The sequence below is a fragment of the Chrysemys picta genome, chromosome 22 (assembly GCF_011386835.1).
Source record: "Chrysemys picta bellii isolate R12L10 chromosome 22, ASM1138683v2, whole genome shotgun sequence".
Classification (NCBI taxonomy): Eukaryota; Metazoa; Chordata; order Testudines; family Emydidae; genus Chrysemys; species Chrysemys picta.
Window position 1 is genome coordinate 4902524 of NC_088812.1, and position 24960 is coordinate 4927483.

At 58.4% G+C, this 24960-nt stretch overlaps 2 protein-coding genes across 12 annotated transcripts in view; one reads left to right on the forward strand and one right to left on the reverse strand.

Annotated features, from left to right (window-relative positions):
- Nucleotides 1-240: 240 nt before the first annotated feature.
- Nucleotides 241-18098, reverse strand: LOC101954160 (breast cancer anti-estrogen resistance protein 3 homolog). Of its 5 annotated transcripts, none has more exons than XM_024104282.3 (11): nucleotides 17806-17945; nucleotides 14978-15113; nucleotides 10103-10216; nucleotides 8645-9078; nucleotides 7883-7980; nucleotides 6250-6836; nucleotides 4544-4659; nucleotides 3024-3195; nucleotides 2333-2444; nucleotides 1255-1440; nucleotides 241-773 (listed from the first exon to the last, which is right to left on the reverse strand). In XM_024104282.3, the coding sequence occupies exons 3-11, from the start codon at nucleotides 10208-10210 to the stop codon at nucleotides 601-603; spliced, it is 1986 nt and encodes a 661-aa protein (XP_023960050.2). In that variant the 5' UTR covers nucleotides 10211-10216; nucleotides 14978-15113; nucleotides 17806-17945; the 3' UTR covers nucleotides 241-600. The 5 variants fall into 5 exon arrangements, 4 of the variants coding, with proteins under 4 accessions (XP_023960050.2, XP_023960051.2, XP_065432275.1 ...); XM_024104283.3 differs by having other exon boundaries at nucleotides 14949-15113; XM_065576203.1 differs by lacking the exon at nucleotides 14978-15113 and having other exon boundaries at nucleotides 17806-18098.
- A 3386-nt stretch (nucleotides 18099-21484) lies between these two features.
- VAV1 (vav guanine nucleotide exchange factor 1) overlaps nucleotides 21485-24960 on the forward strand; it is a 59524-nt gene continuing 56048 nt past the window's right edge. For 3 of the 7 annotated variants that reach the window (XM_065576286.1, XM_042852809.2, XM_042852808.2), the window contains exons 1-2: nucleotides 21487-21622; nucleotides 23197-23313. The gene's annotated coding sequence lies outside the window, so the exon portion shown is untranslated. Of the gene's footprint in view, nucleotides 21697-22910; nucleotides 23314-24960 lie in introns of those variants that run through there. The other 4 variants (XM_005312571.5, XM_042852807.2, XM_065576284.1 and 1 more) reach the window with 4 other exon arrangements.

A 24960-nucleotide genomic window follows, 5' to 3' on the forward strand; every position in this document is an offset into this window, starting at 1 on the left:
GGCTTCTGCTGCACCAGCCCCTGCAGGCTGCAAATCAGCCCCTAGCCGCCTCCCCCACGTAACCTCCAGCCACGCCGGTGACGGGCGTTACCCTTTGCAGCAATTCTCCAAGCCAGCTGGAAGGCTTCGGTTTATTGCTCCAGGCACCCCTCCTCTGCTGGCAGGGGGAAATCCCCCCTGCTCCTCCGCTCCCTTTCACCAGCTCACACCCTCCCACGTTGGCAAAGAGGCGGGGGAAGCTAAAGTTGCAGTGGCATTTTGCATTTAAAAAGCCGTAGGCTCGCGGGTGCAATGGGTCCACCAATCCTTCCCGCTCCCCCAAGCTTCTGTACACGGAGCAGCCGCCTCCAGCAGCAAGGCACGGGGGGCTGGCAGAATACGGCACGGGCGTAAGCCGTGGAAATCTGTCTCCCCCGTCCTCTGCGGCGGTGGGGCCTGGAAGGCTTTCGGTTTCAGGCTAGTTCCCTTTCCCTCATCCTGCTCCTGGCACTGGCTCGTGGAGAGATCTCCAGGCCCTGGGGCGCGGTCGCTCCTCCGTCCTGTGCTGACTTGGCTCTGCAAGCCATTGTTCGTGGTCCGTGCCGGGGTGGCGGAGGAAACTCAGGGCTCCGTTTTCCCCGCTGGTTCTAGTTTCTGGGACAGCACCGTGAGGATGGCGTCGAATTTCCTGTAGCGCTCGGCCCGGTCCGCAGCCGCTCCTTTGCTGCCCCAGAATAAGCGGAGCGCGAACTCGGTTTGGAAAGCTTCGAGGAGCTCCGGCGTGGCTTGGAAGCCTAGGGAGAGGAGAGAAGATACCAGGGAAGGGCTGAGAGGTACAGGAGGGCTGGGGCTCTGGCTTGTTCCTTCCTACGCTATTTGTGTAATCGCAGGCCGAACTGGCTCCACATACACTGGGGCTACTCAAACCATTTCCATCAAAGCCGGCTTGGAGAATATTACTGTTTGGATCTGCCTCGGCTGGGCCCTGTGCGAGTTGCAGGGCAGTGGCTGCATATCCACCACCACCTCTAGGGGCAGGGCTCCCTCATTGGACTACATCTCCCATGATGCACCACAGCATCACTTCATGGTGCAGTGAAGCAATGGCAGCATGGGAGTCCCAGGTCAGGGGGGCATCATGGGAGATGTAGTCCAGCTGGGGAACCCAGCCCAGAGAAAATGGGGAGTATAACGAGGCAACTGAACTACAACTCCTATGAGGCTCTGGAAACCCTTTAGCCAGCCCCTGACCCACACAGCTCCCTGCAGCCCTACCTTGGAGCTTAGCCTCTGCGGTGGCTTTGTAAGCCCCGGCGCTGGTGGCGATGGAGCGGGCGGACTCCAGCGTGCGTAGGAGGAGGTCGCAGCTCTCCTCATGGTCGTCCCAGAGCTGCTCCCCTTCCATGAGGCTGATGAGAGGCAGGAGGTGGGGGACGGCGACCTCTCCTTGGGAGGAGTTCCCTGCAGCACGGGGACAAGGCGTCAGAGAGCCACCTTCAAGCAGGGGCCTGTACCCACTCACGTATCCAACCTGCGCCTTGCAGGCCAGGCACTACTGCCCAGACAAATCTGGCCCACCCCGATCTGCTTTGCTGTTGCAGGCTGGGGCTAGAGTAATAAGATTAAGAGGACTGGCCATGGAGGGTGAAATGCAGCCCTGGTGTAACGGGTGCAGCTACAGGCAGCCCCGAGGCTTACTGCAGAGGCTGCTGGGAGAAGAGGATCAGACCCCATTTGAGACATGGACAGAAAGACGTCCGCTCCATCTTCGGTACTGAGCTAGCGCCCACCCCCCCAGCCCCTCACGGTCATTAATGCATTTATCCTCACAACCCCCGGAGAGGCCGGGCTCTCATCCCCATTGTACAGAGGGGGAAACTGAGGCACAGAGGGACTATGTGATTTGTTCACAGGGACTCTGGAGCAGAGCAGAGGACGGAAGCTGGTGTTCCCAAGTCTCAGGCCAGCATGCTAACCACTGGGCCAGCCATCCTCCTGGACTGGGCCAGGGCTCTGGCATAGGGGCATAGAAGGGTACTTGCGGGAACGGGGGGGATAGCAGCACAATTAGGGGACCTGTACCATTTGGCAACAGAGGCGGGGGAGGGGGCCTGGCTGTGATCCAGCCCAGGGTGGTGGGACACAAGCCCAGGTGAGGCTACCCCCCCTCCCCCAAGCCTAATTCCCACTTCTCCAGGTGTCCGCCACCCCCTGCAGCCCTCTCTTCCTGGGGTGAGATTCACCCCCCATGATGCTCCCCCCACATCGCCTCCACCCCCGGGCAGATCCCTCCCCAGCTTGTTCCATCCCCTCTCAGGTCCATGGCCTGGGCCCACAGCGGGCCCCGTCTCACCTTCCCCCCGGTGGAGGCGTTTCACGAAGGGCTTGAGGTCCTTCTCGAAGGCGATGGCGCTCTCGGTGTGGCTCTGCCGCAGCTTCTGCCACGTCTGATCCAGCCGCACAATCTGCGGGGTGGTGGTGGTGGGGACACGGGGATAGGAGTGAGATACTGGGGGGCTACGGCGGGTGCCCTGCCTTGGGGCAAGCGCCACTGACCAGACCCTGGGAACTTGCCAGATGGATGGGAGTCCCGTTCCTTAGGGACAGATCAAGGCCTGTTGGATCCCATTATGCTGTAGCAACTCAAGACCCCTGACTGCGCCGGGCGCTGCGCAGACCAAGTGACCAAGATCGGGGTCCGCAGTGTGCTCGGCGCTGCACGGACCCATAGACAGTCCTTGCCCTGAACAGCTCACTGTATACACACACAGTGCGGGCAGGGGAAACTGAGGCCCAGAGAGGAGACGCGACCTGTCCAAGGTCACTGGTCTCCTAGTCCATTAGAACACATTACCTCCCCACCAATGGGGACCAAGACAGTCTGTTCCCCAGGGCTCCATCCAGCAGCCCAAGCCCCAGGGCTCACAGCCCGCTCCTTGACGAGACAATTCCATACGCCCCTCTCTATGGGCCAGCCTGAACCATCCCTCTGTGTCGGCCTCCATGGGGAACAGGAGCTAGTCACCCCCCGGCCCGCCCCTCACCTGGGGCAGCTGCAGGCCCTTCATCACGGCCGACAGAGCGAACAGGTCCCCGGCCGAGCCCTTTAGCTCCACGGCCAGCTGGACGATCTTGTGCAGGGTGGCGGCTCGCTCCGCCACGGCCCCCGTGCAGCCCAGGATGTCCACAGCGATGCCCAGGGCAATGAGATGGTGCCTGGAAGGGACAGAGACACCGCAGGGGCTGAACCTTACCACTCGCTAGCAGGGCACGCAGTGGAGCCCGGACTGTAGCTGCTCAAGGGAGGTGGCCGTTACCTGGGGCAAGCTAAGCAGGTCTGGGCTTGGTTGTGTGTTAAATGGGAGACCTGCAAGGGAACCCCCCCCCCGTGCCTAACATAGGAAGGGGCTCAGAAGGGGGAGTGCTTCCCCACTGAGGTCTGGTCTCCACTTAAAACATAGGTCAACCTAGCTACAGTGCTCAGGGGTGTGAGAAATTCACTTCCCCGCCCTCCCCCCAAATGACATAGCTAAGCCCCAGTGTAGACACCCCTAGGGTGACAGAAGAATTCTTCCGTTGCCCTAGTTACTGCCACAGGAAGGGGTGGCTTTACTACAGCGATGGGAAAAACCTCTTCTGCCGTGACGAGGGTCTGCATTGTGTGTGTAGTGTGGACATGCCCTGGGTCAGTGCAGATCCCAATGCCCCAGCATGGTGCTCGGAGGGGCGGGGGTCTGTGCTGCAGGGAGTGGGGGTTTCAGGTGGGGGCGCTCTCCCCCTGGCAGTCAGTACCACACCGCAGTGCTAGGAGGCGCTCTGCCATCTTTCAAGAGGTCCCTGAGCTTGTCTACACAAACAAACATTTAGTTCGCAGCACGCTGGGGGTGGGAACTTGCTCCGGCCGGCCCTGCTCTAAGATCTGGTCTCCACTACGGCGCTCAGGGTGTGAACCACTCTCTCCCCCCCCCCAAGTGACACAGCTATGATGACCTAGCCCCCGGCATAGCCAGCGCTACGTGGATGGGAGGGAAGCTACCGCCTCTCGTTGAGGTGGATTAACTATGCTGCCGGGAGAAACTCTCTCCCCTCGGCTTAGAGCAATTTCATCACAGCGCCAGCCACAGCGTTCTAAGCGTAGCCCGGCCCGCCGGATCCCTGCTGATGCCCACTAGAAGTTCGTTAGTGCGCGTTGATCCAGTCGTGTTTCAAAGAGCACTAGAGCCAAGCGCATTCACGAGCTGGTGGTGCACAGGGACTGAGCGCACAGGCAGGGTGGGGGGAGGTAGGCTCCCACCCTAGCTTGCCGCGAACTAAATGTTCATGTAGACAAGCCCTTAAGCCTTACCCCAGGCGGTGGTCGGTAAAGGCTTTACCCAGCCATGTTTTATTCTAACTTTCCCCCGCGGCTTTAATTAGACTCCAGCTCCTCCTGCTGCCAGTGCAAATCCTGCCGTGCAGCTATTTAGCCACCCTCGTGCGCTCCCCCAGAAGCAGCCGCATTTCAACACCGCCACGCCTCATCCCGCAGCCTGTGTCCCCACACCCTGCTCCCCCAGGCCGGTACCTTTCCAACAGGTCCAGGCGCAGCTGGTGCCCGTGAGGCAGGGTGATCAGCTCCAGCCCCGAGCTCACCCCCATCGCCCGCTGCTGCTCCCTGGGCACCCCGGTGATCCTGCCAGCCTGGTGCAAGCAACAAACAAGCGCAGGGGTGAGGGCCCGAGACTGGCCGGGACAAAGGGACCCTCCTGCCGGCGGTGGGGGGGGGGTGGAGGGGAGCCAGATCACTGGGTCCCCCAAGGGGTCTGGGATTTTTCTCATTACACTGATGAGCCCCTGGATTCGCCGATCCCCCCATTCCACGTTCACTGGGGAGCGAGCAATACCCCAAGCCAGGCTCAAACAGGCCCATCCAAAGACCAGGGAGGGTGGGTCACGTCGGTCCATAAGCCACCCCTGACCCATCTCCGGGATCGCTGTGCTGCAGGGAGTGGGGATCAATAGGGGGCGCTCTCCCCGCACAGTTACTTCTGTGCTGGGGCATTGGGGTCAGCACTAGGGGGCGCTGTGCTACAAAGGAGCAGGGCGGGGGGCTCAGGAGGGGGCGCTCTCCCCTCACAGGCAGTGCCAACCCCAACCCGCTATAACTATCCGGATCTCCTGCTTCCCGTTCCCAGGGCTGCTTCCGGGCAGAGCTATGGGGCTCCTACCCATTCCCCTTAGGGTGGGGACAGTTCCACAGCCCCCGAGATCCCCTACCCCCCTAAACAACCCCTCCCCTCAATATTTAACCCCTTCTACCCACAGGCTGCAGCTTAGCTAAGCTGGCAGGTCTCAGACTCTGGGAAGGGCCAGTCCAATGGGCCCTCTTGGCGGGGGAGAGCCTGAGGACCATGGGTGGGGCTGGAGAGTGGGTGGGGCGCGCTCCTATTAATTGGGCTGGAGAGGTCTGAGATGGGGCCACCGGCGCAGGATAACAAGCCCCCCGGGGGAGAGCGGAGCAGCCGCTGTGCCTGGCTGAGGTACAAGTGCACAGACCCCAGTGGTCAGTTTTTACCCCGAGGGTCCGATTGCATCCCCAGGAGGTCCTAGGGTCCAGGGCCGTTAGAGGTGGGGGTGATGCCACCCACCCATCCATGCTGATCGGGTTTAGTGTCTGGGTGCTGGGTGGCGCTGGTAGCCTGTGATATCCAGGCCAATGATCCTGTCTGGCCTTAAATTCTATGGCTCTGTGGGGTCTTCCGCTAAAAGGGTCTCAAAGCACTTTACAAAGACGCAGTGGTGCCTCACAACCAGCTCACCTCCCCACACCCCACTGCCCTGGAGGACACTATCATCCCCCCACCATACAGACTGGGGAAACTGAGGCAGAGGGAAAGGAAGGGACTGACCCATAGTTGAACAGTGAGTTAGCAATAGAGCTGGGACTGGAACCCAGGAGTCCTGGCTCCCAGTGCCCCCCTGCTCTAACCACTACACCCCACTCACCTCCCAGAGCTAGGGTTAGAACCCAGGAGTCCTGGCTCCCAGTACCCCCCTGCTCTAACCACTACACCCCACTCCCCTCCCAGAGCTAGGGTTAGAACCCAGGAGTCCTGGCTCCCAGTGCCCCCCTGCTCTAACCACTACACCCCACTCCCCTCCCAGAGCTAGGGTTAGAACCCAGGAGTCCTGGCTCCCAGCGCCCCCCCCCCTGCTCTAACCACTACACCCCACTCCCCTCCCAGAGCTAGGGATAGAACCCAGGAGTCCTGGCTCCCAGCGCCCTCTTACCAAACAGTCTATGTAGAGGATGTGCAGGGCCATGGTCCGGCAGTCATGCCAGTCGAAAAGCTCCTTGAGCCGTTTGAGGGCGCCAGGCTCCAGGGGCTTGTTGTCGGGGGGCAGGAGGAGTGAGTGGAAGCTGTGGGGCTGGAAGGAGGAAGCTGTCTCCAGTAGGGGGCGCACAAAGCCCTCCATCTCCTCCTCATAGGGGCGCGGCCGGGGGAGCGGCGCCACCTCGTCCTCGAGGAAGCCAAAGGCCGTGTCCGTGGCCCGGGCCCGGCCACGCCACTTCTCCTCGGTGTGCAGCCGAGCCACGTGGCTCCGCAAGCCGGCCGGGGCTTTGGGCACCAGTTCACAGTAGGTGTTGAGCTGCTCCTGGGAGGCGTCGCCCACCAGCATGGAGGGGGCCCGCAGGGGCTTGGGGGGAGCCTTGGAGTGCAGCTGCCCCTCCGAGCCGCTCAGGGCTGCACCCCCCTCGGGGTCCAGGCACCGGGGGGCGGTGGGCCGCAGCACGGGGTCACTGCCAGTGCGGAAGACGGGCGAGGGGGGCGGGAGCTCGCCCCGTTCCTGGGTGCCGGCTGGAGCTTCCGGGCTGCCTGCAGAGGGAGATGGGACCATGTCAGAGCGGGGAACGGAGCGGCCGGACGCATGGACCCCACGGAGCCTGGTTCTGATCTCAGCCAGGACGGGTGTGAATCCGGAGTCGCTCCCCTAGGGACAGGGGAGTTACACCAGCGGGGTGGCAATCGGAGCTGTGGTGATATGCAGTAGGGCCAGATCCCCAGGCTGTAGCCCCACTGGAGTCGATGGAGAGATGCAAATTTACACCAGCTTGAGGGATCTGGTTTGTAAGGAGTCCATTATCTGGTGTATTAGGGTAACGCCTGAGAGCTCCTGTCATGGTCCAGAACCCTGTTGCGCTAGGCACTGTACATTATCTATTAGATGTATTCTGGTAGCACCTAGGCGCCCTGATCATGGACCAGGAGCATGCTAGGCACTGTACATTATACATAAGAACGGCCATACTGGGTCAGACCAAAGGTCCATCTAGCCCAATATCCTGTCTTCCGACAGTGGCCAATGCCAGGTGCCCCAGAGGGAATGAACAGAACAGGTAATCATCAAGTGATCCATCCCCTGTCGCCCATTCCCAGCTTCTGGCAAACAGAGGTTAGGGACACCATTCCTGCCCATCCTGGCTAATAGCCATAGATGGATCTATCCTCCATGAACTTATCTAGCTCTTTTTTGAACCCTGTTACAGTCTTGGCCTTCACAACATCCTCTGGCAAGGAGTTCCACAGGTTGACTGTGCGCTGTGTGAAAAAATACTTCCTTTTGTTTGTTTTAAACCTGCTGCCTATTAAGGTGTCTATTAGATGTATTACAGTAGCACCTAGGAGCCCCGCTCCATGAGCGTGTTAGGCACTGTACATTATCTATTAGGTGTATTATGGTACCACCTGGGAGCATTGCATTAGGGAGCTGCACAAATCCTGTTACACCAGCATCAATCCAGAGGAACTGCATTGAAGGTGGCAGCCAAACCAACCCCTGCCCTGTACCCCCCACGTGGCGGAAGGGGTTAATACCCCCCAGCAGAGGCAGCCTTTGCCCTCCAGCCCCGGCCCCCACGCACCTGTCCGCAGGTTACTGTCTGACTGCGCCGTGTAGAGGGAGGGTCTCCGGCCCAGCTGATCCAGCCCAGTGGGGTGGCTCCCACTCCTGTCTTTCACTCTGCAGGGAGAAGCGGCGACACCGTGAGCCCCAGGCCACTGCAGACCCCCAAGCTGCAAAGGGCCCACGCCCAGAATGAAGGGGATGCCAGAGCAATGGGCCCGGCTGGCAGATCTGGGCTGCTCTACGGAACGTGATAATTTGCGGGGAAGCCAGTTTGGAGCCCGAGTTGCTGGTGTGAGTCAGGCACAGCACCAGGGACCACCCTTTCAGACCCAACCCACAGCCTGGGGGCAGTTTGGCAGACACGGGGTTAATAATCAGGGCAGCCCCTATCCCCCTGGGTTTGAATGCGCTTAGCAAGGAATTGAGCATCACAACCCATCCCCGGATGAGAGGCTCAGAAGACCCACTTCACTGATGGGGAAACTGAGGCACGGAAAGGGGAATAGGCTTCCCCCGAGGTCACACTGCGACTCTATGGTACAGCGGGAATAGAACCCAGGAGTCCTGACTCCGAGTCCTCCCTGCTCAAACCCACCAGACCCCCAACTCCCCTCCCAGGCTGGGAACTGAACCCAGGCGTCCTGACTCCCAGCCTGTCCCCCGCTCTAACCACTAGACCCCACTTCCCTCCTGGAATTGGGCAGAGAACCCAGGCGTCCTGACTCCCAGCACCCCAGCCCGAGTTCTAACCAGGGCCATTTCCCATCCCTGTGCTCACCGGCGCAGGTTCCCCTCTGTCGCCATCTCCCCAGCGGTGAGCCTGTGGAGGCCGAGTCTGCGGGGAGCCGTGTCCCCCTTGGCCGGCTCCTGCCCGTCCACACGGGGCTGGACGGTGGCCTGGTAGCGCTCCTGCAGCCAGCGCAGCGGCACCTCCCGGTTGATGGGCCGGGAGACCACGGCGCCCGAGGTCTCTGAGACGGGCGTGCGGTTGCCCACGTAGAAGCGCACCAGGGCCGGCACGTTGTCGAACTGGTCCTGCTCGAACTGGAAGAGGGTACGGGAGTAGCCCAGGCGAGGGCGCAGCACCACCCGGATGATCTTGAAGTGCAGGGGCTCGCCCTGCCAGCGGCACGACAGTACGTAGTCCCCCTGGCTGGAGCCTGAGTCCCGGATCAGGAAATCCCCATCCTCCCCGAGCAGGGACTCGGCCTCCTGGGAAGACAAGAGCTGTTCATGGGTGGGGATGGCAGGCAGCGGGACTAGTGGTTAGAGCAGGGAGGGCTGGGAGTCAGGACTCCTGGGTTCCATTCCCAGCTCTGGGAGGGGAGTGGGGTCTAGTGGTTAGAGCAGGGAGGGGGCTGGGAGTCAGGACTCCTGGGTTCCATCCCCGGCTCTGGGAGGGGAGTGGGGTCTAGTGGGTAGAGCAGGGAGGGGGCTGGGAGTCAGGACTCCTGGGTTCCATCCCCGGCTCTGGGAGGGGAGTGGGGTCTAGTGGGTAGAGCCGGGAGGGGGCTGGAAGTCAGGACTCCTGGGTTCCATCCCTGGCTCTGAGAGGGGAGTAGGGTCTAGTGCTTAGAGCGAGGGGGGGGGCTGGGAGTCAGGACTCCTGGGTTCCATCCCTGGCTCTGGGAGGGGAGTGGGGTCTAGTGGTTAGAGCCGGGAGGGGGCTGGGAGTCAGGACTCCTGGGTTCCATCCCTGGCTCTGGGAGGGGAGTGGGGTCTAGTGCTTAGAGCGAGGGGGGGGGACTGGGAGTCAGGACTCCTGGGTTCCATCCCTGGCCCTGGGAGGGGAGTGGTGTCTAGTAGTTAGAGCCGGGAGGGGGCTGGGAGTCAGGACTCCTGGGTTCCATTCCCGGCTCTGGGAGGGGAATGGGGTCTAGTGGGTAGAGCAGGGAGGGGGCTGGGAGTCAGGACTCCTGGGTTCCATTCCCGGCTCTGGGAGGGGAGTGGGGTCTAGTGGGTAGAGCAGGGAGGGGGCTGGGAGTCAGGACTCCTGGGTTCCATCCCTGGCTCTGTCACTGACTTTCCGTGTGACCTTGGCCAAGTCACTTCCCCTCCCTGCACCTGTGGCTTCCCCTCCGTAAAACAGGGATACCGAGCCTCCCGGGCGGGACTGAGCTCCATGGGGCAGGGCCTCTCTCTGGATCGATGCAGCATCCAGGGCAGTGAGGCCTGACCTCAGCCGGGGCCTCTGACCACTACCATAATACACCTAATAGATGGGAATCGTGGGTACCTCCCGTGGCAGGCAGCCGTGGTACCACGCGTGGCTCCGCAGCTCCTCAGTGCTGAGCTTCAGCTCCTCCTCCAGCTCCTTCCGGAGCGACTCCTTGGACAACTCCATGGTCACCTGGGCGACGAAAGGTCAAAGGTCAGCAGCAACATCTTCTTCCCGGCACCTGGTTTGGTGCTCCCACCCTCCCGGCCCATCCCCCCCAGACCCACGCAGCCTGACCTGTCGCAGCCTCTGACCTCAGGACAGGGCAGTTTCCTACCGGGGTCAGAGAGCAGACAGGGATCCCCCCCCCCACCCCGTCCCTCCACTGCCTTGAGGACTTTGCCCCCTACTCCTGCTGGTCATCCATTAACCGCTTCTCTGCCTGATCCATTCGCACAACAGGCGCTAGTCATTCCATAGGGCTGAATCAGCATGGCCCGGTGCCAACGGGACCCCCAAGGCGCAGGCCTGCTGGCTCGCCGCCGGTGCCAGCGCCACTTTCACACCCCCAGGGTATATTACAACAGCACCCAGAGCCTTCACCCGAGATCAGGGCCCGCTGTGCCAGGCGCTGCACAGACACACAGCGAGAGACAGTCTCTGCCCCAGCTGAAATCAGGGACCCATTGTGCCGGGCGCTGCACAGACACACAGTGAGAGACAGTCCCTGCCCCAGCTGAGATCAGGGCCCCGTTGTGCCGGGTGCTGCACAGACACACAGCGAGAGACAGGCCCTGTCCCAGCTGAGATCAGGGCCCCGCTGTGCCGGGCGCTGCAGACAATGAGAAATAGACAAAATGGTAAAATGCAGGCTAACAATCCTTCCTCTCGCTTTGTGTCCTTATACTGTGAGCTCTTTGGGGCAGAGACGCTCTCCCTCTGCCTGAGCACCATGGCAGGGGCACTCCCAATCTCAACTGGGGCCTGCGCAGCACCCAGCCCAATGGCGGGGGGGGGGGGGGGGGCGGGGGGAGCCGATCCTGGTCGGGGTCTCGAGACCAGGGGTTCTCAACCTTTTCCTTTCTGACGCCAGCCCAGCTGTGCCACAACAACTGATGTTCTGCATCTAAAAGCCAGGCCGGCGTTCCGGGGTAGCAAGCCGGACAACTGCCTGGGGCCCCTTGCCACAGGGGGCCCCGCAAAGCTAAGTTGCTCAGGTTTCAGCCCCGGGCGGCGGGGCTTGGGGCCCTGGGCTGCAGTCCTGTGCGGCAGGGCTTTGGTTTTCTGCCCTGGGCCCTGGCGAGTCTAATGCCAGATGTGCTTGGCAGACCCCCTGAAGCCTGCACGCGGCCCCCCGAAGGGGCCCCGGACCCCTGGGTGAGAACCACTGCTCTAGACTCGACTGTAATATCACCACTAACGTTCGTGCTGGTGGCTTTGTGGGTGACGCTGTGCAAAGAGGCTGAGGAAGAGAAAAAAGAGATAAGAAGCGGGCGTGGAAAGAGCAAAGTGCCAAACGCAGCCATGGCATGTAACCCTCTCGGATCCCTTTACCCTGCGAGGAGCCTGCCTGTTCACCCGGCTCCGGAGGAATCTAGTCCTCGGGATCAGATCCTCCTGTCCCAACGGTGGCTCCTCCGGACTGTCTGCTCGGGGCGGGCTCCTTCCGGTTCACGCAGCTCCTGGCCTAGGCAGGTTAGCAGACGCCGAGCACACCTTGGGATGCCTGGGCGCTGAGTCAGCGGCACTGGGAGCCCGCCAGGAGGCCGGAAGAGTTCCAGCCCAGCGAGCGGGCCCCGTGGTGCAGCTCCAACCGGCTGGCATGCAAGAGTCCTCAACGCAGGGGACGGGGCCGTTCAAGATGAGTCTGCACTCCTGCTTACGGAGGAGAGGGCACTGCAGGAGCCGGGGGGTTGCCCTGCAGCCAGCTTGCGCCCCACAAGATCACTGCACCCTGGTTGCGTATGTGCCTCAGTTTCCCCTCCTCCTGCACCCTGGTGGGACTCAGCGACCACGCAGCTGGGAACAGAATGCAGGAGTCCTGCTTCCCAGCCCACCTGGCACTCTCCTTCCAGAGCTAGGACTCCTGGGTTCTAATCCAGTCTCCCCACCACACCAACCACTAGACTCCACTCCCCTCCCAGAGCCTGGTTGATTCACCTTACTGAACAGACAGCGTTCACCTTCAGCCTTGGATCCAGGATCCCCACGTCCCTCTAGTCCTTTTCTAGGGCTCCGGTCACCCTCGGATCAGGACCCCCTGCTAGCCTTGCTCCTGGGCTCCTGCCCCAGCTACCCTGTGCAGAGCACCCCTTCTCCTCCACCCACCCCGGACTGCCCCAGCCTCTTCTCAACCGACACTGACTTCAAGCTTCTACTTACGGAGACCCCCAATAAGTCACATGACTCTTCACAGCTGTGGTCCCTAAAGTCAGGGGCTGCGCCTTGGGGCGCCCAGTCACATGCTCCCCACAGCGCCCCCTGCTGGGAGGGCTGGGACTGGAGTGGCCAGGAGCTCCCCCACAGCCAGCGCTCCTGCCCCGCTCCCCACAGCGCCCCCTGCTGGGAGGGGCTGGGACTGGAGTGGCCAGGAGCTCCCCCCACAGCCAGCGCTCCTGCCCCGCTCCCCACAGTGCCCCCTGCTGGGAGGGGCTGGGACTGGAGTGGCCAGGAGCTCCCCCCACAGCCAGCACTCCTGCCCCACTCCCTACAGCGCCCCCTGCTGGGAGAGGCCAGGGCTGGGGTAGCTGGGAGCTCCCCCCACAGCCAGCGCTCCTGCCCCGCTCCCCACAGCGCCCCCTGCTGGGAGGGGCTGGGACTGGAGTGGCCAGGAGCTCCCCCCACAGCCAGCGCTCCTGCCCCGCTCCCCACAGCGCCCCCTGCTGGGAGAGGCCAGGGCTGGGGTAGCCTACATTTCCTACAATGGTACTTCTACAACAGAGGCGGCAGAGGGATCCCTAATTCCATGGGTCACAAACCGAGACTCTGAGCTCCCTGTGCTGCTGCCACGTGACTCACCCAGGCCCCAAACGCCGTCCTTCCCTGTGGCCTGGGTGTGTCTCCGTATCCCGGCACCGCCCTGCCCAACCAGCTGCTGGGCCGTGACGGGAACCCTAGAGCAGTGGTTCTCAACTGGGGGGGGGGGGGGGGCCACAAGCAGGTTTCAGGGGGGGCCGCCAAAACAAACCAGAGAGGGGCCAGCGTTAGACTCGCTGGGGCCCAGGGCAGGAAGCAGAAGCCCGAGCCCCACCGCCTGGGGCTGAAGCCTGAGCAACTTAGCTTCACGGGGGGACTCCTGTGGCGTGGGTCCCTGGGCAATTACCCGGCTTGCCAGCCCCTAACGCCGGCCCTGGCTTTTAACCTACTGAATATGCAGAAAACCAGATGTTGTGACACAGGTGGGCCATGGAATTTGTATAGCACGGGGGGGGGAGGGGCTCAGAAAGAAAAAGGTTGAGAAGCTCGATGCACCCGCGGGTGCCACACCCACGCTGGAAGGACCCTCTGCCCCCGTTAGACGACATGAGACAGCCGCCGATTGGGATTCGGATCTAGAGCCTCCTCGCAGGGGACTAGGCGCCTGCAAAGCCTGTTTGCCTAGAATACAATTAACAAGGACAGGCCCAGCCGGCACAGGGGTCCTGCTGGGCGAACGAGGAGCTATTGCCGTTTAACTCGCTTCCTCAGCCTGACAGGCGAGGGGCCCAAAATGATCAGGGCGTGGAGGCATGCCCCAGATGACCCCGGCAGGTGACCCACGCTCCCTGCTGCAGAAGGTGGCAAATCCCGTCACTTCCCAGGTCCCTGCCAATCTGGGCCGAGGGGAAATTCCTGCCCGACCCCAGATCTGCCGATCAGTTTGACCCTGAACAGGTGAGCAAGACCCACCAGCCAGACATCTCTGGCCCTCCTCAGAGCACCGGTCCCCGTGGTGTCCCATCTCCAGCTGTGGAGTGCTGCAGCATGGGCCACCCCCGCCCCGCTCTGGCATCAGCCAAGCTCTACCTCCAGCCCTGAGTCCATTCAGCGGGCTTTTTGCAGCTGCTGTCAACCGGTCTAGGATCAGGCCCTGAGCGTGGGCAGCGGTCCGTTCTCTTGACTCCCCGCCCCACGCGTTAGCTACCCGACTGTCCACACCGCTCACACGTGGGACCGGGAGGGAGCATTTGCACAAACGTGGCACAATGGGCTACAATTTACGACCCCACGGTGCTTGTTTGGATCTCAGGCTGTCCCTGCAGACCTAAAGGACAGTGACTCACCCCCTGGGCCATAATTTGGGCCCTAGCTTAGGTCTTGGGAGACCCGGGTTCTAATCCCTGCTCTGCCGCAGACTCCCAGGGTGACCTTCAGCAAGTCACCTAGCCTCTCTGAGCCTCAGTTTCCCCATTTGTACAATGGGAATCCCAGCAGTGCCCTGCCTCAGATGGGGGGTTGGGAGGATAAATATATTAAAGACCACGAAGGGCTTTGAGATCTGCTTGTGAAAAGCACCGTGGAAGAGCTGTGATTATATCCCCCGCTCAACCAGCCAGCCCTCTGCTTCCTTTGATCCTGGCAGCAGAGCTGCCAAGACAAAATTCCTGCCAAGGTCAGGGACAGGCCCCCGTCTACAGAAGGGCTGAGCCCTCTACACCGGCGCCAGCCAGCGCAACTGCCCAGCTCTGTAGATCACAAGCCCAGATCTGAGGTGACCTCCCCCGTGGCTAATTCCCCCCACTGTTAAAAATGTGATTCTTATTTGCAGCGGGAATTGGTCTGGCCTCAGCTTCCAGCCGCTGCATCTCTTCCTGCTAAATGTGAGGGCCTCCTAGGATAGGTGCTTCTAGGCTGTGATCAAGTCACCTCTTAACCTTCTCTTGGATAAGCTAAACAAATCAGGCTGCTTCATTCTCTCAGCGTCAGGCCGGTTTGAATCACTCACATCAAGGGATACAAGAATCTATGACTTACAGGCAACTCCGGGGCATCACACGAGGGGTTGCCCAGTCTGACGGGGCATCCAACCCTCTAGGACGGTTCACCACTGGGTTTGATAGGTCTTTGCCCTCCAGAGCTCACGCCAAGCCCCCCGCAGAGATGCTTCCTCCTAAAAGGAGATGAGATTCAGATCAAAATTCCCCTGGGAAGAAACTGATTGGCAAGACAAGTGAGATGAAAGGAGGGGTGGCTCCCAAGCTCTTCGGGCCCCATAGCCCCGGTGTCTCCATCAGCAAAGAATTAAAGAGACAGATAAAAAGTCACAGGGAGACACAGTACATGATGGACCCTGATTTTTATCAGTGGGGTAGACCTAAAAAGCAGAAAGAAGAACAGGAGGACTTGTGGCACCTTAGAGACTAACAAATTTGTCAAGTCCTCCTGTTCTTCTTTTTGCGGATACAGACTAACACGGCTGCTACTCCGAAAAAGCAGGTAAGTCAGGCCAGCGCATGGAGAATGGGGAGACGCGGGGCCAGGGTCTGACCTCGGCTAGGGTAAATCCAGAGTCACTCCAGCGACATCCATGGATTGACACCATTGTCTGGATCTAATGCAACAGGGACTGGGGGCAGGGTGGGGGATACCAGGCCCATCAAGGGTGAGGGAATAAAGAGCTAGATGGGTACATTGAGCTGATCCAGGGTGGGGTGGGCAGGATACTGGGCTAGATGGGCCATTGGCCAGACCTGGCAGCATGGTGTGGGCGGGAAGGGAGGAGGCGGGATACCGGGCTAGATGGGCCCATTGGCCTGACCTGGCAGCATGTTGTGGGCGGGAAGGGAGGAGGCGGGATACCGGGCTAGATGGGCCCATTGGCCTGACCTGGCAGCATGGTGTGGGCGGGGAGGGAGGAGGTGGGATACCGGGCTAGATGGGCCTATTGGTCTGTTCCCACAGGATAGTCCCTATGTCCCGGTCCCTGAACTTCATGTCACTAGGTCAGCGGCAATGCAGGGGCCTTGTGATGCCGTAATTTTCCTGGCTCTCACCACCCTTCTAATCCCCCGGCGCAGCTCCATTGGACGGGAGCTGCATGCCCGGCTCAGGACATCGCCCTGGCCCTGTGGCTTCATCCCTAGGAATCCTAGAATCATGGAATATCAGGGTTGGAAGGGACCTCAGGAGGTCATCTAGTCCAACCCCCTGCTCAAAGCAGGACCAATCCCCAACTAAACCAAACACAAAGGGCTGGGCGGCCACACAATGGGGAGGAAATCCTCCGCCCTGGCGTGCTTCCCCCCCAGCCATCGCAGGCCCGGTTTGCTGGAACAACACCAGCCTTGAGGCAGGCTCAGGGATTGGATCCGCCTCCCACACTCCCCAGGGATCTCAGCTGGTGTAAATCCGCCACGACTCCAAAGGCGCAGAGCCAGCTTACACCCGCCGGGGATCTGGCCCCATTGACTCCAGCGGCGCATCGCCCATTTACACGGGGGCAAAAGGAAAACTGGCAAAGGGAACGGACACCAACGACTGGACAACGGAGCCAGCGCGACCGCAGGGGAAGGAAGCCGGTCACCCGAAATAAGTGACGTAACCTGTGTATTTGTTCCGATCAGCCACGGCCCACCCTCTCCAGCACAGCCTGTGCCAGGCTCTGTGGGCACCGCGTGCCCCTGACCACAGCAGAGGCATGACACATGCTGGCCACATGCTGATTTCAGATACCCCAGGGTAAATCCAGGGTCCCCCTCCGACTGCCACAGGGTCAGGGCTGAACCAGGCCCTACACCCCCCAACTGTCTTTCCCGCAGATAGATCATCACGCAGTCAAAGCCCGTCTTCCAAGGGCTAGATAAGGGGGGGGGGTTGTGCTTTTAATCCAGCTGTAGGGTGTGCGTTGGGGGGTAACCAGCAAACAAAGGGTGCTGGGTTGGCGGCAGGGTATGCAGGGGATTTAGGGAGAGCTCCAGTCTCTCTCTGGGGAAACAATCTGAAAAATGGTGGTGTGGGAACAGAGATAAGATTCCCCCTAGGTTTAGGGGGGGGGTTAGCTAACATGCTCCCCCAAAACAAATCTCGCCCAGCCCTGTAACTGGGTACCCCATCAGGGCAGGAGCCAGTGGGAACGTCTCCCATCTCACTGCCAGGGCAGGGTCCCCAAATAGATCCCCCCCATCCTGGTCACCTTCTATAGGGCAGGGCTCCCTCCCTCAGATCTCACCTCCAGGACACCCCCCCTCCATATGGATCTCCTATGGGCAGGGTCCCCGCCCCAATCTCACCTCCCGGGCACCCCGTCCATCTGGATCTCCTATGGGCAGGGTCCCCCTGCACCCCAATCTCACCTCCCGGGCACCCCCTCCATCTGGATCTCCTATGGGCAGGGTCCCCGCCCCAATCTCACCTCCCGGGCACCCCGTCCATCTGGATCTCCTATGGGCAGGGTCCCTGCCCCAATCTCACCTCCCGGGCACCCCCTCCATCTGGATCTCCTATGGGCAGGGGTCCCCGCCCCAATCTCACCTCCCGGACACCGCCCCCATCTGGATCTCCCATGGGCAGGGGTCCCCGCCCCAATCTCACCTCCCGGGCACCCCCTCCATCTGGATCTCCTATGGGCAGGGTCCCCGCCCCAATCTCACCTCCCGGGCAGTCCCCCACCCCGATCTGGCTCATTTCTTTTCCTATAGGGCAGGGTCCCCACCCAGATCTCACCTCGAGGATACCCCCCCCCGGATTCTAGCCGCCCCCCAAGACAGAAGCAACCCCCCTGGAGACATCCCCCCCCCGCAGGGCTCCCCCTTCCCGGCCACCCCCAGGCAGGGCAGGCGCAGGGGCGGGTGTCTCCCCCGTACCTGAGCGGCTGGGGCGCAGCGCTGCGGTTGCGGGTCCCGTGCGCGGCTCCGGCAGGTCCCCGCCAGCCCCGGGCTCTCCACTCGCCCCATTCCGCACATTCCAGCGCCCGGCAGCGGCTCCGCCCAGGGCCCGGACCCACCCCCGGGAGCAGCAGAGCCCGGGACCAGGCAGCCGGGGCCGGGGGGGCTGCGAGCCGGGGGGGCGGGGCTGCGTGCAACGGTGAGGGGCTGCGGGGGTGACGATGTGAGGTGGTGAACGCTTGTGAGTCTGGGTGTGAGGCGGAGTGTATCCCTGTGGCTGTGAGTTGGGGTGTGTGTTCTGGGTGTGAGGCGGAGTGTATCCCTGTGGCTGTGAGTTGGGTTCTGTGTTCTGGGTGTGAGGCGGAGTGTATCCCTGTGGCTGTGAGTTGGGTTGTGTGTTCTGGGTGTGACAGTAGGTGTGTGTTTGAATGTTTCTGTGTGACTGTGAGTTGGGGTGTGTGTTCTGGGTGTGAGGCGGAGTGTATCCCTGTGGCTGTGAGTTGGGAGTTGTGTGTTCTGGGAGTGACAGTAGGTGTGTGTTGGAATGTATCTGTGTGACTGTGAGTTGGGTTGTGTGTTCTGGGTGTGAGGCGGAGTGTATCCCTGTGGCTGTGAGTTGGGTTGTGTGTTCTGGGTGTGACAGTAGGTGTGTGTTTGAATGTATCTGTGTGACTGTGAGTTGGGTTGTGTGTTCTGGGTGTGAGGCGGAGAGTATCCCTGTGGCTGTGAGTTGGGTTGTGTGTTCTGGGAGTGACAGTAGGTGTGTGTTTGAATGTTTCTGTGTGACTGTGAGTTGGGGTGTGTGTTCTGGGTGTGAGGCGGAGTGTATCCCTGTGGCTGTGAGTTGGGAGTTGTGTGTTCTGGGAGTGACAGTAGGTGTGTGTTGGAATGTATCTGTGTGACTGTGAGTTGGGGTGTGTGTTCTGGGTGTGAGGCGGAGTGTATCCCTGTGGCTGTGAGTTGGGTTGTGTGTTCTGGGTGTGACAGTAGGTGTGTGTTTGAATGTATCTGTGTGACTGTGAGTTGGGTTGTGTGTTCTGGGTGTGAGGCGGAGAGTATCCCTGTGGCTGTGAGTTGGGTTGTGTGTTCTGGGAGTGACAGTAGGTGTGTGTTTGAATGTTTCTGTGTGACTGTGAGTTGGGGTGTGTGTTCTGGGTGTGAGGCGGAGTGTATCCCTGTGGCTGTGAGTTGGGAGTTGTGTGTTCTGGGAGTGACAGTAGGTGTGTGTTGGAATGTATCTGTGTGACTGTGAGTTGGGTTGTGTGTTCTGGGTGTGAGGCGGAGTGTATCCCTGTGGCTGTGAGTTGGGTTGTGTGTTCTGGGTGTGAGGCGGAGTGTATCCCTGTGGCTGTGAGTTGGGTTGTGTGTTCTGGGTGTGAGGCGGAGTGTATCCCTGTGGCTGTGAGTTGGGTTGTGTGTTCTGGGAGTGACAGTAGGTGTGTGTTTGAATGTTTCTGTGTGACTGTGAGTTGGGGTGTGTGTTCTGGGTGTGAGGCGGAGTGTATCCCTGTGGCTGTGAGTTGGGTTGTGTGTTCTGGGAGTGACAGTAGGTGTGTGTTTGAATGTTTCTGTGTGACTGTGAGTTGGGGTGTGTGTTCTGGGTGTGAGGCGGAGTGTATCCCTGTGGCTGTGAGTTGGGTTGTGTGTTCTGGGAGTGACAGTAGGTGTGTGTTGGAATGTATCTGTGTGACTGTGAGTTGGGTTGTGTGTTCTGGGAGTGACAGTAGGTGTGTGTTTGAATGTATCTGTGTGACTGTGAGTTGGGTTGTGTGTTCTGGGTGTGAGGCGGAGTGTATCCCTGTGGCTGTGAGTTGAGTTGTGTGTTCTGGGTGTGAGGCGGAGAGTATCCCTGTGGCTGTGAGTTGGGTTGTGTGTTCTGGGAGTGACAGTAGGTGTGTGCTTGAATGTATCTGTGTGACTGTGAGTTGGGTTGTGTGTTCTGGGTATGAGGCGGAGTGTATCCCTGTGGCTGTGAGTTGGGAGTTGTCTGTTCTGGGAGTGACAGTAGGTGTGTGTTTGAATGTATCTGTGTGACTGTGAGTTGGGTTGTGTGTTCTGGGTGTGAGGCTGAGAGTATCCCTGTGACTGTGAGTTGGGTTGTGTGTTCTGGGAGTGACAGTAGGTGTGTGTTGGAATGTATCTGTGTGACTGTGAGTTGGGTTGTGTGTTCTGGGAGTGACAGTAGGTGTGTGTTGGAATGTATCTGTGTGACTGTGAGTTGGGTTGTGTGTTCTGGGTGTGAGGTGGAGAGTATCCCTGTGGCTGTGAGTTGGGTTGTGTGTTCTGGGAGTGACAGTAGGTGTGTGTTTGAATGATCTGTGTGACTGTGAGTTGGGTTGTGTGTTCTGGGTGTGAGGCGGAGTGTATCCCTGTGGCTGTGAGTTGGGTTGTGTGTTCTGGGAGTGACAGTAGGTGTGTGTTTGAATGTATCTGTGTGACTGTGAGTTGGGTTGTGTGTTCTGGGTGTGAGGCGGAGTGTATCCCTGTGGCTGTGAGTTGGGTTGTGTGTTCTGGGAGTGACAGTAGGTGTGTGTTTGAATGTATCTGTGTGACTGTGCATTTGAGTGTATCACTGTGAGTTTGTGTTGCTGAGTTTGGTGTATTTTGGGTGTGTTAGTGGGGGTGAGTTTGAATGTATCTGTGTGCCTGAGTTGGTGAGTCGAGTTGTGTATTCTGGGTGTGATAGTGGGTGTAAGTTTGAATGCATCTCTGTGACTGTGAGAAGGTGAGTCTTGTTGTGTGTTTTTGGGTGTGAGTTGGAGTGTATATGACTGAGTTTGTGCGTTGCTGAGTCGAGTTGTGTATTCTGGGTGTGTTAGTGAGTGTGAATGTATCTGTGTGACTATGAGTTGGGTTGTGTGCTTTGGGTGTGATAGTGGGTGTGAATTTGAGTGTATCTCTGTGACAGATGGTGAGTCTGGTTGTGTGTTTTGGGTGTGAGTTTGAAGTGTATGAGTGTGAGCTGGTATGTTTGTGAGTCTGATTTCTGGGTGTGTTGTAATGGCACATTAGTATCCTCGGGTAGGCTTGTGGGTGTCAGATGGGTTGTCTTTGTGAGTCTGTGTTTCGAGTGTGCCTGTGTGCTAGTGTGTTTGTGTAGCCTTCAAGGTGTGAGAAATGTGTTTGGAAGCCTGTGCGATTATGAGGTATTGTGAGTCCGATTGTGGAGGGGCAGCTAGTGTGGGTGTGATGGGGGGCGGGTGAGGCTGTAAGCACAGCCGCGGCGAGGGTTGCTGTTTCTGCGGCAGATGTGACCACTCCTCTAGGACTGTTGGCGTGAACGTGACTGTGGGCTGGTGTCGGCTTGAAAGTGAATGTGAGTGCTGGTGTACGAGACACCTCCTGTCACCAGGGCCTTGTGCACAGCCCCCCTCGGCTCCATCCCACCCCGCCTGTTGCTGTGTGTCAGCCCGAACTGCTTCCCACCCTCTCGTTCAACGGGCTGCTTGTATCAACCCCTCTCATCTATTGCGTGAAGCAGAATAGCGCCCCCTGCCACCAGCACTGGGGTTCGCGTGGAGGCTGAGAGCGCCCCCTACTGAGCTGTCACTCTGCTCCCTTCAGCACAGCGCCCCCTAGTGCCACCCTGGGGTTGCAGGCTCAGCACTGATTCAGAAGGGAGAGCGCCCCCTACTGAACCCCCCTCACCGCTCTCTTTAGTGCAAGGTTCCCTGTCCAAGGTCTGACCCAGCCCGACCTTGCTTGGGGGAGCAGATCACGGCCTTATAAGGTTTTTTTTTCCTTTATAAAAGACTCTGGAAGTAGGAGCCGAGCAAGGATTGAAGCAGGAACAACGGTACGCGCCAGATGGCTGGTGGCAGCTGGGGATGGAAGGAGTGGGTTGACTTTTCCAGCGAGTTTCTTGGACAGGTGGGGGGTGCTTGCTGACAGATTTCCCTGCTGTTACCATGACTGTGTCAGCCTGGAACAAAGTTGAGGCGGAGAGAAGCTGGCTGAATCAGGCTGAATCTCATCTCAGCAGCACTCTGCCTGGCTCCTTGTTCGGGGCCATGAGTAATCTCTGCGTCGGGAAGGATGATGCTGTCACTATTAGATCACCCGGGGGCTGCAATTGCCAGCCTTGACCTGGGGACCAATTCCCTAGCTGGTATAAATCTGTTGAACTCCAGTTAAATGCTGCACATACACCCAGTCCCCACCCCAAAGGACTCCCCTTCCAAACAGACAAAGGGAGGGGAAACTGAGGCACAGAGAGGGCCGTGACTTGCTCAAGGCCGCCTAGCAGGGCAGCGGGAGAGGCAGGATTAGAACCCAGGGGTTCTCAGTCCCTAGACCATGCCCTAGCCACTAGACCCCACTGCTGCTCACATGCCAGATAATGTTATTTATTAAATATCTAAACAGTAGCACATAGAGCCCAGCCAGGCCCGGCCCCAGTTATGCTAGATGCTGTACAAACACAGAAAATGTCGGGTCCACTCCGAAGGGCTTCTGTTTCAAGTAGACAAAACAGAAAAGAAAGGGGAAGCATGGTCCAGTGGTTAGAGCACTAACCTGGGGCTTAAGGCAGACTGGCTTCAATTCCTTGCTCTGTCGCAGGCTTTGTCAGCGTTGCTTCGCCCGCCCCTTTTTCTATCGTGAGCGTGTATGTGCAACTGTACCTCAGTTTCCCCAACTGTGAAACTGACACAAAAGCCCTTTCCTGCCTGGTGAGGTATATGGTAACAGGGTGGGTGAGACAAATGAGATGGGTGGGGGGAGGGAAGTTGGTTTTACAGGGGTAAGTGGATGGGCCCGATCCTTGACCAATCAGGGGCAGTGGTTGCAGCGTGCCTAGCTTGTTATCAGGTTCAGCATGGCAGACTTGAGCTATGAGGAGTTTCATGGATTTTGAGATGGAGCTTAGGAATCATAGAATCATAAATCAGGGTTGGAAGGGACCTCAGGAGGTCTTCTAGTCCAACCCCCTGCTCAAAGCAGGACCAATCCCCAGACAGATTTTTGCCCCAGATCCCTAAATGGCCCCCTCAAGGATTGAACTCACAACCCTGGCTTTAGCAGGCCAATGCTCAAACCACTGAGCTATCCCTGAGGGGGCTCCACGGTGGCTCTTGATTTTACGTGGGAAGTGCGCACGCACTGTGGTGATGGAGGGCAGGATAGACCCCTAAGCTTGCAAGATTGCTTTTCCCACTCCTAAGGGGTCGGAGAAAGAAGCAGGAATGTACTTGTCGGAGAAGCAGAGAGAAATATCTGCCCTGTGGGACAGTTCATTTGCCGATTAATCCAGCATTAAACATTTATTTTCCCTCTTGTTTTCTCCAGGCTCTGGAGTCGCTGATTGAGAAGTTGACCCAGTCAGGCTGGGACATTCTCAAGTGGTGACTCATAAACCTACCTACCTTGCAGGTGCTTTGCTGGGGAACTCTGAGCTGGTTGACTGGGCAGGAAATGACCTGGCATTGAGATTGGATTAACATCAGCTCCAAACCCACGACCACAAATGTGGTGACTTGCTCACGCTGGGTAAGTACCCTCACAGGGAGCACAGAAGCTGATGGCTGGACGGGAAGTCTGGATACATTCCAATTAGAAAATAGGGCACGTATTTTTAACAGTGAGGGGGAATACCCATTGGAACAGATTACCGAGGGAAGGGGCGGCTTCTCCATCTCTGATGTCTTCGGATCCAGACTGGATGCCTTTCTAGAAAACATGCTTTAGCCAAACCCAGATACCGCACACACCCCGACAGAGATCGGGGCCCCTGTTGTGCCAGGTGCTGCACAGACCCTGACCGAGATCAGGGCCCCCATTGTGCCAGGTGCTGCACAGACGCACAATGAGAGACAATTCCTGCCCTCACAACTAAAAAACTAAAACATTTTTCTGTGGGTTTTTGAAAATTTTTGAGAAAATGAGCTTTAAAAAAAATTGTGAAACACAACATCAGTTTCCAAACAGTTCGCGTGGCTATAGATCAGCGTCTTTCAACCTTTTTAAATTTGTGGACCCATACAATTTTCAAAAGGAGGTCTGGACCCCTTTTGAAATCTTACACATAGTCTGTGGAGCTGCAGGGGTCCGAGGACCACAGGTTGAAAACCACAGCTATAGATCAGTGGCTCTCAACCTTTCCAGGCGACTGTACCCCTTCCAAGAGAATGATTTGTCTTGTGTACCCCCAAATTACACCTCACTTAAAAACCACTTGCTTACAAAATCAGACATAAAAATACAAGTGTCCCAGCACAGTTTTAGAATACTGACAAATTGCTGACTTTCTCATTTTTACCATACAATTATAAAGTAAATCAATTGGAATATAAATATTGTACTTACATTTCAGTGGGTAGTACATAGAGCAGTATAAACAACTCATTGTATCGTAGTTTGTCCTGACTTCGTTATGCTTTTATGTCGCCTGTTGTAAAACTAGGCAAATATCTAGATGAGTTGATGTAGAAGATCCCTGTGTACCCCCAGGGGTATGCGTGCCTCTGGTTGAGAACCACTGCTATAGACAAACAGAGTCTGGGTTGTTAATGGGAATAGATGAATCAGTGAATACGGGGATAGATAGATACTGTGTCTCTGTCTCCATAATGACAGGTTTCAGAGTAGCAGCCGTGTTAGTCTGTATCCGCAAAAAGAACAGGAGTACTTGTGGCACCTTAGAGACCGCGGAGCTGGAATTGATATGCAAACTAGATACAATCAACTCAGGCTTGAATAAGGACTGGGAATGGCTGAGCCATTACAAACATTGAATCTATCTCCCCTTGTCAGTATTCTCACACTTCTTATCAAACTGTCTGTACTGGGCTATCTTGATTATCACTTCAAAAGTTTTTTTTTCACTTACTTAATTGGCCTCTCAGAGTTGGTAAGACAACTCCCATCTGTTCATGCTCTCTGTATGTGTGTATATATATCTCCTCAATATTTATTCCACTCTATATGCATCCGATGAAGTGGGCTGTAGCCCACGAAAGCTTATGCTCTAATAAATTTGTTAGTCTCTAAGGTGCCACAAGTACTCCTGTTCTGTCTCCATACTCCACGCCCCCACCCTGAGGATACAATCTGGATACAACCATTTAGCTCAGGTAAAGGGTTAGATCCCAGCTATGTGGGTGTGAAGGGCCAGGCGCCCCTAGGGTTATGTCTACA

Excerpts from the sequence above, each read along its gene's own strand:
- LOC101954160 (XM_065576203.1), bottom strand. The coding sequence starts at position 17,904 with ATGTGCGGAATGGGGCGAGTGGAGAGCCCGGGGCTGGCGGGGACCTGC. Across the intron at positions 1,441-2,332 it reads ACGCCTCCACCGGGGGGAAG|GGAACTCCTCCCAAGGAGAG; the intron begins GTGAGACGGGGC and ends CCCGTGCTGCAG. Across the intron at positions 774-1,254 it reads CGCAGAGGCTAAGCTCCAAG|GCTTCCAAGCCACGCCGGAG; the intron begins GTAGGGCTGCAG and ends TCCTCTCCCTAG.